The following is a 15,582-nucleotide window of genomic DNA, read 5'->3' on the forward strand; positions in this document are numbered from 1 at the left end:
CAAAATCCACCAACTATCCAACCACTATCTTCTCCATCAATTTTTCCAAAAAAATAAATAAATAAAATTAGAAATTGGATGAAAATTATCCAGCTGTAAAGGATTCTTAATAACCGGTCGTAATATTGCATGCTTCCAAGCCGCAGGAACTTTACACAACAATAAACTCTCCTCTATCATCATCACCACCAGAAGCAACAGGCCATGAGTCAGAAGTAACCACCACCCCAGTGGTACTGGATCTAAAACTGTTTCCGCACCTGACCAAAACTTTTTTTAAACGACAATGAAACCCAATGAAAATCAGACCACAAGACTTGCCCCCTTCACCTCTGTCCACCTGATTTAACAACCCCCACTTGTGGCTGTTCACTCAAGAGAGATGAAAGCACCTTCTCCACCTTCTTAAAGAAAGTCACCAGACAATCCTCTGAAGGCATCAAATGTTGCCTTACTACCTGCCTATCACATAACAAAGGTCTGAAAACAACTTCCTAGTAGGATACTCAATCCTGGGTAACCAATGTTGAAAAAAAAGATTGCTTAGCCATTTAGATCTACAATCCTAAACTGCTGCACACATTCCATAGTACGCTGTTTACACAACAATCATTCATAAATGACTAACTTGCCATTTCAGTAGGCGCAAACCCAGATGATACCACTGCTTCCTATAATCACCACATCCCTCAACTTTCTTTAATGGAACATCGTCTTCTATAGCCTCTTGCAATGTATATACCCAAATAGTACTTTTATCATCCACAGAACAAGAAAGGAAAAACTCCAGGGAACTTCTGAGATAATGGTGATAACTGTAAAGGGACATCATGGTATCACCTACCCCATACACCATAAAAGTAACAGCCTCGTGATTCGTCCATGTTAATGTGTGACAACAAACATCCCATACAACAAACTCCGCATACAAATTCGAAAAAACTAAATCAGAATATGAACACACACATGGGTCAGCTCATGGACTCATCAAGATCCAAATCCCCCAACAAAAGTAAAAGCCACTGCCCACGAATCCCCTACAATTTCCATATGAACTTTAAAATCACCTCAAAACAGAATATTACCTCAAAACAGCCAACTCTGCAGTTGTTTGGCAAACGGAATCTCAGTCAACACTATTAAGACTGAGGAAAAAAAAAAAAAAAAGAGTCACATATATATCATAAGGATCAAGGAGTCGAAGTAACAAAATCTCTATATAAGCAAGACGATCAGTCACCATAATTACATATGGTAACTCGTCTTACAAAAAACAGCCAATCCACCGCCACAACTCAAAGAAACTATAGTGTATCCAACCAGGACACATTGCTAAAAATAAAAATCCTCACCAGGCCACTAAGTTCCAGTTAAAAATAATATCCAGAGAACTTTCTTCAACCAACAAATGCACCAATTCAGTCTTACTCTTTATCGACAGACAATTAAGCAATACAAAAAGCCAAACTGCGAACCAATAACCTGAGGAGTCAGACCCCACTGCACAGGAACCAAACAATGATCATACTGTGGCCTATACCAATCTGATTGATCCCCTCTAGCTTAGAATTTAAGGAGTACAATTCTTATGTTCGGAGGACACGTGACCACTACTGTGCCTAACTATTGGCTGCTCTTCCCAAGGGCACAAATGGCCTCATTGCTGAGGGTACGTTCGATGGTCACATGACCACTACATTTTTGGTCAAATACGAATAATGGGCATTGAGCTTTAACACAACAATTAAGAAAAGAACCAACGTGCATTCAGAGATCAAATGTTTATTTTAGAAGGATTTAGCACAGTAGAGACCCGGATTATTTGTATTCAAATTTAAATCACTACTTGACCGAATATGAATAATGTATTCAGGTCCAAATTGAATTGAATATTCCATACAGTCCTAGTTAGTTCTCATTTATGCAGATAATATCCAACCACTAACCTCTGCAGATATATGTAATTGAGATCTTGGTCTCAAATTTCTGCTTTTTCAGCAGCAGTTTTCCTCAAGAGAGAGCATAAATTTAAACAATCTTTCAAAAATCAGAGCCAATTTGGTTTTGTACAAAGAGTCAAATCCCTACTCATACTCCAATCATTCAGAGAACACTGGTTCCTCTAAAGGTGGTGGTGATCACGCTGTTTTTGACTGAATTTGTTATGACTCTGGGAAGCTTAGATTTCACCAGTGACATAATCCTGCCTTTTTGCATTTGTACAATTAGGTAATCAAGCATTTGCTCAAGCTGAAGGATCTTCAAATGTTAGTGTATGCTTTTATTTTAAGATAAAATTATGTATCACACCTGATCACTTTCTTTCCATTAATCATAGCAGATCAATCCATAGACTGGTGGGTTGTGTCCATCTACCAGCAGGTGGAGATACAGAGCAATCTTTTGCCTCTCTATATGTGGTCATGTGCTACCAGGAAATCCTCAGTATAGTCGATATCAAAGCTCCATCCGCAGGAATCACCAAACATAGAGAATTACACCCACAAGGGACACTCCGCCACCCAACCACCGCCGAAGCGGGGGGGGGGGGGGGGGCACCCACACCCGCAGACATGGGGGGGGAACTGTCATGTCCTGCTACCGCAACCGCGGGAGAAGCTGGCTTAACCCATCAACGCCAAAGCGAGAGGGAAACAAAGCTACCCTACTACCGCACGAAGCGGGAGGGAGCACTGGCATAATTTAGTTATGAATCCAACCACCGTCAAAACGGAGGGAAAGAAGCAGCAGCTCACTGTAACACAAAGTCGTCCCAACTCCAGGGAAATCCAAGTGGAAGAACTTGAACTCGAAGTCCTCCTGAACAGGAACTGAAGTCTAAACTTGAACCTGAAATATAACTGAACTAGAACAAACAGTACAGATATCTGGGAGGGACTATGGATTGATCTGCTATGATTAATGGAAAGAAAATTATCAGGTATGATACATAATTTTACCTCAGTCAAAAACAGCGAAGATGACACAAAAAAAAGGGGAGGAGAAAAAGGAAAAAAGGAGAAAAGAAAAAAATTATATATTTAAAAAATATATATATATATGTGAAAATCAAAGACAGATAACAACAAAAAATATAAAAAATTATGTAAATATGAAAATATAAAAAAGGAGACGACACAAGAAAAAATGAAAAAATATGGTAGATTTATTGAGGTGATATGACTCGACACAGCTGTGTTTCGGCCCAACTGGCCTGCGTCAGGAGTCTAAATTAAAACAAATATAATTTTAATTTAGAACGTATCAATTATAAATCTATCAAACTAAAATAAAAACAACTTTATTATACAATGGAAAATAGAAAATAAAAAGAAATATTCAATGATCTATAAACATTTAAAATAAACTGAAGTATAACAATGATAAATGAACTGCGATCATTAGTCTAATAAGTTTTGTCATTTTTTTAGAAAGATAAAATATCTAAGGACAATATAAGATGATAAGAAAACAACCAAAAATTCTTATTATTGGATGAGCTATTCATATATTAATGGGTCACTTATTGGTTAATGAAAAATAACCATTAAAACCTGTCTGAGATTCACACTTAAAGTATGTTTTTATTAAATTCAGAAGATCGATATATATTTTTTCCAAACCAATCAGATTAAATAAAGATTGGGTTTTATTTTTGTTTTATTTTTAATTTTTTGAATATATTAATCACATTTTATCAATATTTATAAACAGATTCGAACTAAAAGACATTATCACATAAGTGAAATACAATATAGGAAATGACGTACATAGGTTACAGTTTTCTTTTAGCGGGAATAATCTTTTTTGAAAGACGCGGATATGACGTGATCCATGACGTTTTCACTAGATTAAACATCCCTTATAAAAGAAGCAATACACATCGCGCCAGCTCATTATTAGCGAACGCGAACGCCGCTACGCAAGATATCTGAATGAAATATAGAATTTTCTACAACGGTAAGATACTAGAATAAAATATAGCGAGTAGATACTATAAACATTATATAGATATATAGAAAAGCATACACACTATAGATATCGAATAACTTTTTGTGCATAGAAAATTAAACGCAGCTATATTCTTATCTTTCTTTATACATATATTAACTTATCCCCTTATTTTTCGTTATACATATTTTGTGTGAGATATAAATGTCTAATGAATATATGTAGTTGTAATACACAATAAGGGATATTTATATATAAATATATTTTTTATCCGTGATTATTCCACTATATAAACTAACAAACAAGATACCCCTTTAAGATTTTAATTACTCTATTTATTTTCAAAGTCTTTTATTAATAGAATCTTATATAAAATAGTACACAATAAATATTTAGTAGTTGTAAGCTGTATAATATGATCGGCAATATTGCATTTGTGTAGCCTAAATATCCCTTTCTTTGCTACATAGATTTTTGCTAAATCAAGCACACAGCCTTTTTAAAGGCAGAGTGTTTTTTGAATAAAGACGTGTGCAACAGCACTCCTTTCAAGGATCGATATCATCATATAATACACATAAGGTGCAACAGGTAATTACTTCTTTACTAAATAAAAATAGCCATTTATGATCTTCTATTTTATATTTCGCCCTACAATAATTATTAAGAAGTATAAAATTAGATATATATATAAAAAAACTTTTCAGAAATTGAAAAGTTTTATCTAATCTGGCGCATTATAACATATAAGATAGGTTTTAATGGTTATTTTTCATTAACCAATAAGTGACCCATTAATATATGAATAGCTCATCCAATAATAAGAATTTTTGGTTGTTTTCTTATCATCTTATATTGTCCTTTGATATTTTATCTTTCTAAAAAAATGACAAAACTTATTAGACTAATGATCGCAGTTCATTTATCATTGTTATACTTTAGTTTATTTTAAATGTTTATAGATCATTGAATATTTCTTTTTATTTTCTATTTTCCATTGTATAATAAAGTTGTTTTTATTTTAGTTTGATAGATTTATAATTGATACGTTCTAAATTAAAATTATATTTGTTTTAATTTAGACTCCTGACGCAGGCCAGTTGGGCCGAAACACAGCTGTGTCGAGTCATATCACCTCAATAAATCTACCATATTTTTTCATTTTTTCTTGTGTCGTCTCCTTTTTTATATTTTCATATTTACATAATTTTTTATATTTTTTGTTATCTGTTTTTGATTTTCACATATATATATATTTTTTAAATATATAATTTTTTTCTTTTCTCCTTTTTTCCTTTTTCTCCTCCCCTTTTTTTTGTGTCATCTTCGCTGTTTTTGACTGCCATTGCTTTTCGCGAGGACAGGTTTCTTCTGTATTTTTGATGACATAATTTTACCTTCCATATCATCCAGCAGATCAATCCATAGACTGGTGGGATGTACCCAAGCAGTACTCATCCAGGGCGGGACATGGAAATCCCAGAACGCAACACTGAAGCTCCAAATTGGGCCTCGGCCCATGCTGCCACATCCAAGAGACAATGCCGTGAGAAGGTATGAGCCGACGCCCAAGTCGCCGATCTGCAAATCTCCTCCAAGGAAACGGACCTGGACTCTGCCATCGAAGCCGCCTGTGCTCTAGTAGAATGAGCCTTCAGCTGGATAGGCGGCACCTTCCCTGCGGCCACATAAGCCGCCACAATCGTTTTCTTGACCCAACCTGCCACGGTAGGTTTAGATGCCCGCAGACCCCTACGGGGGCCCGCGAACAGCACGAACAGGCAATCCGACTTCCGGAAATCGTTGGTCACTTCCAAGTATCTGATGATAACTCGTCTAACATCCAGGCACCTGAGAGCACGATACTCCTCTGGATAATCCTCCCTACGGAAGGAGGGTAGACAAAGCTGCTGATTCACATGGAAGCGAGAAACAATCTTGGGCAGGAAGGAAGGCACTGGGCGAATAGACACTCCTGCCTCCGTGAACTGCAGGAACGGCTCTCTACACGAGAGCGCCTGGAGCTCGGAAACCCTCCTGGCTGAAGCGATCGCCACCAAAAAGACCGCTTTCAACGTCAGGTCCTTCAGAGACAGCCACGATAATGGCTCAAAGGCCGGCTTCTGCAAAGCCCGCAGTACCAGACTGAGATTCCACGTAGGCACTATCGAGTGCAGAGGAGGGTGTAGGTGATTAACCCCTTTGAGAAAACGCACCACATCTGGCTGAGAAGCCAGGGAAGCACCCTTCAGGCGACTCCTGAAGCAAACTAGAGCCGCTACCTAGACCTTAAGAGAGCTGAGTGACAGGCCATTCTCCAGACCTTCTTGTAGGAATGCCAACACTGAAGAAATAGGCGCCGTGAAGGGCAACAGGGATTCTGCCTCGCACCATGATACAAAGGTACGCCATACCCTGGCGTACGTAGTAGAAGTAGAGCGCTTCCGTGCTCTCAGCATAGTGGCGATGACCTTGTCTGAAAAGCCCTTCTTCTTCAGCCGCTTCCGCTCAAGAGCCAGGCCGTAAGACCAAAGAGGGAGGGATCCTCCATCACCATGGGACCCTGATGTAAGAGGCCCCGCTCCGCTGGAAGCCGCAGAGGACTGTCTACGGAAAGCCGGATCAGGTCCACATACCAAGGGCGTTTGGGCCAGTCTGGACCCACCAGGACCACCCAGCCTGGGCGTTTCGCCACCCGGCTGAGAATTCTGCCCAGCATGTGCCATGGCGGGAACACGTAGAGAAGCTCCTGTACCGGCCACTGCTGGAGAAGAGCATCGGCCCCCAGAGATCGAGGGTCCCGTCCTCTGCTGAAGAACCGCGGCACTTGGCAATTGGCCGAGGTCTCCATCAGATCCAAGGTCGGCATGCCCCAGTGCTTCGTGATCTCCAAGAACACCCGAGCAGACAGTTGCCACTCTCCGGGATCCAAGGTATGGCGACTGAGAAAGTCCGCCTCGACATTCAGGACTCCCGCAATGTGAGCCGCCGACAGCTGGTCCAGATTCGCCTCTGCCCACTGGCATAACTTCATAGCCTCCCTGGCTAGGGAGGCGCTCCTGGTACCTCCCTGGCAATTGACATAGGCCACGGACGTGGCATTGTCTGACAGAATTCGAACTGGCCTCAGTATCAGTACCTGAAGAAACGCTTGAAGCGCCAACCGAATGGCCCAAAGTTCCAAGAGGTTGATGGACCACTTTGCCTCCGCCGGCGACCATATCCCCTACACTGTCCTTCCCAGGCAGTGGGCTCCCCAGCCCGTCAAGCAGGCGTCCGTCGTAACGACAATCCACTCCAGGGACGTGAGAGGCATACCGGCTGACAACTTGTCTGACATCAGCCACCAACAGCACCCTTCTCACCGCCGGGTCCAGGAGAAGGTGAACTGCGTAATCCTCCGAAATCGGAGTCCAGCGCGCAGAAGAGAGTGCTGTAGTGGCCTCATATGGGCCCTGACCCAGGGCACTACCTCCATCGTGGCCGTCATGGAGCCCAACAGTTGCACATAATCCCAAGCCCGAGGTGCTGAGGAGGATAGGAACCGGCCCACCTGGGCCTGAAGCTTGAGGCTCCGGTGGTCCGGCAGGAACACTCTGCCCACTTGGGTGTCGAACCGAACACCCAGATACTCCAGGGACTGAGTCGGGCGCAGCTGACTTTTCTCCCGATTGATGATCCATTCCACGGAGCTCAGAAGAGCAATGACCCTGTCCGTCGCTCTCCCACACTCCGCAAAGGAGGGAGCTCGAATCAGCCAGCCGTCCAGGTAGGGATGGACTTGCACTCCTTCCTTGCGGAGATAAGCTGCAATGACCACCATCACTTTGGAGAAGGTCCGCGGAGCCGTAGCCAACCCGAACGGGAGGGCTCTGAACTGGAACTGCCGGCCTAGGACTGCAAAGCGCAGGAAGCGCTGATGAGGCGGCCAGATGGGAATGTGCAGATAAGCTTCCTTGATGTCCAAGGATGCCAGGAATTCTCCTTCTTGTACCGCAGCAATCACGGAGCAGAGAGTCTCCATACGGAAATGCCGTATTCACAAGGCCCGATTGACTCCCTTGAGGTCGAGAATAGGCCGAGAAGAGCCTCCTTTCTTTGGCACCACAAAGTAAATGGAGTAATGTCCTGTGCCACGCTGCTCTACAGGCACTGGGACCACCACCCCAAGGCGGAGCAAGTTGTCCAGAGTCTGCTGAACTGCTGCCACTTTGAGGGGGGACTTGCAGGGAGAGTTTACGAAGAGTTTACGAACCCGTCTCTCAGGGGCCGGCAGAACTCCAACTTGTAGCCGTCTCTGATGACTTCTAGAACCCAAGCGTCTGAAGTTACCCTGGTCCACTCACCCAGAAAAGGAGGACAGCCTTCCTCCTATCTGCTCTGGGCCATGGACCAGGGCCCTGTCATTGGGTACGAGACCCTGGGGAAGAACCTCCTGAGCAGCGGTCTCTGCGAAAGGAATGCTGCTTTGGGGAGAACCTCTGCTTGAAGGAGGAGGAGGAGCCCGACTTGCCCGGGCGATACCGACAGGCTTCTTGAAAACGGCCCTTAGAGGAACCAAGGCGAGCACTGCTGGCCCTTGCCTTGACCTCCGGCAACCTCTTGCCTTTAGAACTGCCGAGATCCGTCACGATCTTGTCCAGCTCACCCCCAAAGAGCAGCTTGCCCTTAAAAGGCAACGGCTAAGCGGGATTTCTAGGGTCAGAGTAGCCATCGACGGGCAGAGACCGTCTGAGACATACCTTAGACGAGGCTCTCAAAACATCATACAGCAAGTCTGCCAAGTAAGCCAAGCCCAACTCCAGGGCTGGCCAATCCGCCCTCAAGGAAGGATCCGAGGGGGAGGCCTGCTGCACCACCGTCAGGCATGCCCTGGCCACAGAGGAGCCGCAAACCGAGGCCTGCAAACTCAAGGCGGCCGCTTCAAAGGCTAACTTTAAGGCCGCTTCTAACTTCCTGTCCTGTGAATCCTTAAGGGCAGAGCCACCTTCCACCGGCAAAGCCGTCTTTTTTGTCACAGCAGTGATTAGAGAGTCCACTGCCGGCCAGCGCAAGGCCTCCTGTTCACCCTCTGGCAGAGGGTACAGACGAGACATGGCCCTGGATACCTTGAGGCTCGCCTCAGAAGAATCCCATTGAGCCGAAATTAGAGTTTTCATGGCTTCATGGATGTGGAAGGTCCTGGAAGGGCGCTTGGTTCCCAACCTAATAGCGGAACCCGCCGAGGCTGAAGGAGGGCCTTCCTCCGGAGAGGAAATACTCAAGATGCTCATAGCCTGAACTAACAGGTTAGGCAATTCCTCTGAGCGAAAAAGCCGCGCTGCAGAGGGGTCATCTCCCCCATCAGGGCGAGGATCAGCCTCCTCCAAAGAATCCCCAAGGGACCTTTGGGAGAACTCAGAAACGCTGCCCTCATCTACATCAGAGGAGACAGAGTCCCCCAAGACCTGAAGATCCACCCGAGGGCGCTTGATCAGGGAAGCCTCTTCCCCCATATCTGAGAGGGGAGCAGGAGCAGCGTTTTGCAGTTGAAAGGCCTGATGCAGCAACAAAATAAACTCGGGAGAGAAACCCTCCTGTTTGTGCACCTCTGCAACCTGGGCCACAGCCCTAGAGGAACTCTCAACCTCCACTCCATAGAGCGGGGGAGAGGCGTGCTGCGCTTCCAAAATGGCGTCCGGCGTGTCACTCCGCGAAGGAGCCGCGAGGGAAGCATGGCGCTTAAACTTCGCCTTCTTACCACCGCCCAACTCAAAGGCAGCCACACAAGAGGCCGTCCGAGCTGCATGGGTGACCGACGTCAGAAGGGCGGACATCGGGGGATGGGCGCCTAAGGCGGGAAAGGCCGCTGATGCCCAGGGGAGGAAAAACCGGCTAAATCAGCAAAATCCGGAAGGGCGCACAAAAAGGGCTTCTCTGCCTCCGATCCCCGCGCCTCCCCACTAGCCACGCAATCACAGTCCGGGGAGCGCTTTTTCGCGCCCTTACCATCCGACGCCATGAACCACGAGGGAAACGTTCGGGGGAACCCCCTGCCCGCTAGGAAAAGGTAAAATTACCTGCTTCTTGCTCCAAGCTGCAACAAATTGTGTCCCAGTGAGCAGCTGCAAGTAAAATCTTTTCTGCTTCAAGATTGTTATGGGGTTTTTTTTTTTTTGTTTTGTTTTTTTAACAGAGCCAGCGGGAGGGGGGAGAAAAGGAGGGACCTGGCACCACCAGATTTGCACTTGCTCACGAACAGCCCTCAACCCCAGGTACTCACCAAAGCCTAAGTAAATAGGCGTGGGGACCAAGCCAGAGCTGCTGCGTGACCACCTGCTAGACAGAGAGAATATTGAGGATTTCCTGGTAGCACATGACCACATATAGAGAGGCAAAAGATTGCTCTCTATCTCCACCTGCTGGTAGATGGTCACAACCCACCAGTCTATGGATTGATCTGCTTGATGATATGGAAGCTTGATTACTCTAATGCACTGTTCAGTAGACTAAAGGGAACATCTACAAAAAAGCAGCGATTTAAACAGAACTGATTGTTACATTTGTACCCCGTGCTTTCCCACTCATGGCAGGCTCACGCCTGGATATGTAGCCATGCCCACTTGCTGCTGGCTAAGGTTTAATATATTGATTCTAACCTGTAGAGCTTTAAACACCAAGATCCCTCAGTATCTTATATTCTTACAGTTTATATGCCTCCTAGGTCACTTTGTTCTGTCAAAGGTAGAATCTCCATCAGAGCATAATAGCAGCCAAACTAGGTCAGTCTGATGGTCCATCTAACTCAGTATCCAGTTTCTCCAACTGTGACCAATCGAGGTCACAAGTACCTGGCAGAATCCCACAAAACAGCGAGATTCCATGCTACCTGCCCTCAGGAATAAAGAGTGGTTTTCCCAAGGTCTATCTTAATTAATGGTTTATCGACTTTTCTTCCAGTAATATGTCCAATTTTTTTTTTTTAATACAGCAATGTAAATGGCTTTTCCCACATTCTCTGGTCATGAGTTCTAGAACGTAATATGATAAGTGGGAAAATATTTTCTCCAATTTGTTTGAAATGTACTACGTAATAACTTCACGGTGTGTCCCCTAGTCTTTGTACTTTTTGAAAGACTAAACAATCAATCAATTTGCATTTACCTGTTTCAAACCACTCAAGATTCTATAGACCTCGCACTTATATCTCCCCTCAGCCAAATCTTCTCCAGGCTTAAAGTTGTTCCATCCCATTAATCACTTTAATCACTCTTTTGTATTTTTCCCCAATTCCACTATATCTTTTTTGAGATGCAGTCACCAGGGCTACACCCAATATTTAAAGTACAGTCATACCATGGAGAGATGAGAGGTATTATGATATTCTTTGTTTTATTCTCTATTCATTTCCTAATAATTTGTTTGCTTTTTTGCCTGCAGCCACATAGGTGCAGAAGATTTCAATGTATTCTCCACAATGGCAGCTACAACTTTTTCCTGGATAGCGACTCCTATTATAGAATCTGATACCATACAGTTTTTGGATTATTCTTCCTTATGTGTATCACTTTGCATCTGTCCACATTAAAATTTCATCTTCCAGTCTTCTAAGGTCCTCCTGCAAATTTCTCACAACCTCATGAGACTCAACTTTAAACAGTTGTATTATCTGCAAATCTAATCACGTCACTCACTGATGCTATGTTGAAAAGCACCAGTTCCAACACGGATCCTCTGGGATACTCCAGATTCCCCCTCTTTCTCCAATTTATTTGGAAATAACTCGCCACTTTTTTTTTTTATATATCTTGCCATTTCTATGGAATGCTTTTCCTTTGGAGTTGAGAGTGGAGGTCTATTACTCCAAGATTATTAAAAGTGAAAACAGTTTTTTCTATAGGCCTTTCCCGTTGAGAGGTTAAGGTGGATCTATGACTAGAGCCCAACATAGTTTTGTTTAAATGTGGGCTGTGGTTCTCATCTATGTCGCCAAATTCAGTCTTGATGTTGGTCTAATTACATTGTCGAACTGGAAGAGACCACCTTTATTTTCATATTTTTCTTTTACCTTTTTCAATTTGGTTTGACCTTTATTTTGCATTTCTATTGTACTATATTGTTTATGTGATATTTTATTATTTTCTATGGTGGTTTTATACCTTATTGTACACTGCTTTGCTGTTGGTTTCGAAAGGCAGCCTTTTCAACTGTAATAACTAAACTTTAAACAATGATAATAATGCTGCTAACAATTTTATTAAATAATTAAGGAAAGGGTAATGGCAGATTAAAGCCTTAAGATGCAGTCTACTACAGAAGAGTGAGACTAGCTGAGAGGGGAAATTTTACTGCCTATTGCAAATGCATCTTGGATTCATTTGGGCAGGAGAGGTATGTGTGAGTTGGCTGCGAAAGGTCCTGATTAGTAAAGCATCCACCTAGTATGTTAAAACACCTGAGTTGCACATCTATACTAGGAAATGTGCTGAAAACTGTAAATGTATTGCCTTTCTTTAAAAAGATATGTAAACAGCACGTGGAAAACTGACAGATGGCAGCATATTAAGCCCATAGGCTACTTGGTCCACACTACAAATATTGGATTATCATGGGTGGAGGGGTAGAAGCCAATGTTCATCTGTTACATTTTTTTTTAATCTATCCCTGCTAACTTCAGGACAGCAATTTTTTCAACAGAGTTAGCCAAGTTTATCCAGCTAGTACTAAATACCAGTGCTAGCCAAATAAAATAATACCACATTCTGGAACACTCGGACACCACTTTCTTTTATCTGGCTAAAATTTATCTATTCATGAGGCTGGAAACTTAGAATTCAGGGTTTGTCCAGCTAACTCCAAAAGTTAGCTAAATGCTTTCAAATATAAACTTCTTAGCTGCAATTTCACCAAGGGGGGGAATCAGTAACTGAACCTTGTATTATGCTTAGGAAAATGGACCCAAATCTCTCAGATCCGACACAGAACCTGTATCTTTATGAACAATACACCTTCCAAGTGAAAAAGGTCGGTACAGTCTTCAGTTCATGCTAGTGCCTTATTGATGTAAAAGGCTTCTCATTGATTTCACAGAGCTGGAACTAGTCATGAAATACTCACAACTTTGGAGGTATGCATGTACTGAGACACCATTTCCCTCTTTATCATAATATCCTTTGCACGCAATGGTTGTTGCTTCTCATCATTCAGATTCATGTCCACCTGGATAAATGACCAATCGCATTACTTAATTAACCTCCATTAAAACAGAAAAATAAATACCATCTATGAATGCAAGATACAGATTTTGCATTATTGCGCACACACAAAAAGAAGTCTTAAAAACTTTTGATAGGATACCCAGATATTCCATATGCTATCAATTCCTTTGGTCTGATGCATTCACATTTATTCTATTGGCATTAGTCACAGAATAGTATTTTTATATGTTACATTTATTATCTTTTGGTCAGATACGTTCACATATATCCTAATGGCATTAGTCACAGAATAGTATTTTTGTATGTTAGATTTATTAAAATAAGGCAAAAAATCTATCTACATGTGCACAATTATAGAAACTTCAAAACTGAAGGAAGATAAAAAGTAGGAGAGTCATCCAGTTTCCAGGGCTGCTTTTACCACCTACAGAGCACTGGACAAACATTTTTTGAGGATACCCCCCCTCCCCAATCCAACAGTTCCCATCCCCTAGCATTGCAGCTACTTGCTCTGCACACACACACACACCCCCACCCTCTTGGGACCAGCTGTGCTCCGTCTCTCTACCAGTGACATCTCTAGACAGAAATATTTGGATCAGCTGGCCCCAATCTCAAAATGACTACTGCAAACTCCAGCAGCAATCTTGCTAGACTACCACTAGAAGTTGCAGCAGCCAATTTGACCACACAGACAGCATGGACAGGAATAACTAAGGATTACTCCCGCCCTGAACAGCCACTAAACCACCAGGGCAGCAAGGTGGGCTGGGAGTGGGGGGTAAGTGGGCCTACAGGTGGGCTCGGAAGGGGGCTTCTTCTGTTTGGAAGTGGCAGCTCCTTTGGTTTAGGGGGCTGGGATGGTTTAGGTTTCTGCTGAATCTGAGTGACAAATTTCGGACACAGATTTGGTTTCGTCTGAAACCTGAACACACAACTGTTTTTGGTTGTCCTCTACTCTTACCCCCCCCCCCCCCCCCCCCCCCCCCCCCCCCCCCCCCCCCCAGCTACTTTGAGCCACCTATTACAATTACCTTTATAATTGATAGTATTTAGAATCCTAGGTCATATTAACCGAGAAACACATTTTATTAAGTGACCTGTTATATCATATTATTGTTAATTCATAATGTTACCCACTTAGGACTGTACTGATAGGCAAGATACAAATGGAACAAATTAAATAAAATCATTCAATATATTCTTCTACATGGGAGTGAAGTATGAATTCTATACAGGACTTAATCTCAATACAGAATTTGTGCACACTCCACATTTCCTTAACAATGGAGTGAAGACCTACAGTGGTGGAAATAAGTATTTGATCCCTTGCTGATTTTGTAAGTTTGCCCACTGACAAAGACATGAGCAGCCCATAATTGAAGAGTAGGTTATTGGTAACAGTGAGAGATAGCACATCACAAATTAAATCCGGAAAACCACATTGTGGAAAGTATATGAATTTATTTGCATTCTGCAGAGGGAAATAAGTATTTAATCCCTCTGGCAAACAAGACCTAATACTTGGTGGCAAAACCCTTGTTGGCAAGCACAGCGGTCAGACGTCTTCTGTAGTTGATGATGAGGTTTGCACACATGTCAGGAGGAATTTTGGTCCACTCCTCTTTGCAGATCATCTCTAAATCATTAAGAGTTCTGGGCTGTCGCTTGGCAACTCGCAGCTTCAGCTCCCTCCATAAGTTTTCAATGGGATTAAGGTCTGGTGACTGGCTAGGCCACTCCATGACCCTAATGTGCTTCTTCCTGAGCCACTCCTTTGTTGCCTTGGCTGTATGTTTTGGGTCATTGTTGTGCTGGAAGACCCAGCCACGACCCATTTTTAAAGCCCTGGCGGAGGGAAGGAGGTTGTCACTCAGAATTGTACGGTACATGGCCCCATCCATTCTCCCATTGATGCGGTGAAGTAGTCCTGTGCCCTTAGCAGAGAAACACCCCCAAAACATAACATTTCCACCTCCATGCTTGACAGTGGGGACGGTGTTCTTTGGGTCATAGGCAGCATTTCTCTTCCTCCAAACACGGCGAGTTGAGTTCATGCCAAAGAGCTCAATTTTTGTCTCATCTGACCACAGCACCTTCTCCCAATCACTCTCGGCATCATCCAGGTGTTCACTGGCAAACTTCAGACGGGCCGTCACATGTGCCTTCCGGAGCAGGGGGACCTTGCGGGCACTGCAGGATTGCAATCCGTTATGTCGTAATGTGTTACCAATGGTTTTCGTGGTGACAGTGGTCCCAGCTGCCTTGAGATCATTGACAAGTTCCCCCCCCTTGTAGTTGTAGGCTGATTTCTAACCTTCCTCATGATCAAGGATACCCCACGAGGTGAGATTTTGCGTGGAGCCCCAGATCTTTGTCGATTGACAGTCATTTTGTACTTCTTCCATTTTCTTACTATGGCACCAACAGTTGT

At 43.5% G+C, this 15,582-nt stretch overlaps 1 protein-coding gene across 2 annotated transcripts in view; it reads right to left on the reverse strand.

Annotated features, from left to right (window-relative positions):
- DIAPH1 (diaphanous related formin 1) overlaps positions 1 to 15,582 on the reverse strand; it is a 676,165-nt gene that overhangs the window by 475,542 nt on the left and 185,041 nt on the right. For both annotated transcript variants that reach the window (XM_030213536.1, XM_030213537.1), the window contains one exon: positions 13,048 to 13,149. In XM_030213536.1, the coding sequence (XP_030069396.1) occupies positions 13,048 to 13,149 (102 nt within the window). The remainder of the gene's footprint in view (positions 1 to 13,047; positions 13,150 to 15,582) is intronic.

Source organism: Microcaecilia unicolor, chromosome 8, assembly GCF_901765095.1.
Source record: "Microcaecilia unicolor chromosome 8, aMicUni1.1, whole genome shotgun sequence".
Lineage (NCBI taxonomy): Eukaryota > Metazoa > Chordata > Amphibia > Gymnophiona > Siphonopidae > Microcaecilia > Microcaecilia unicolor.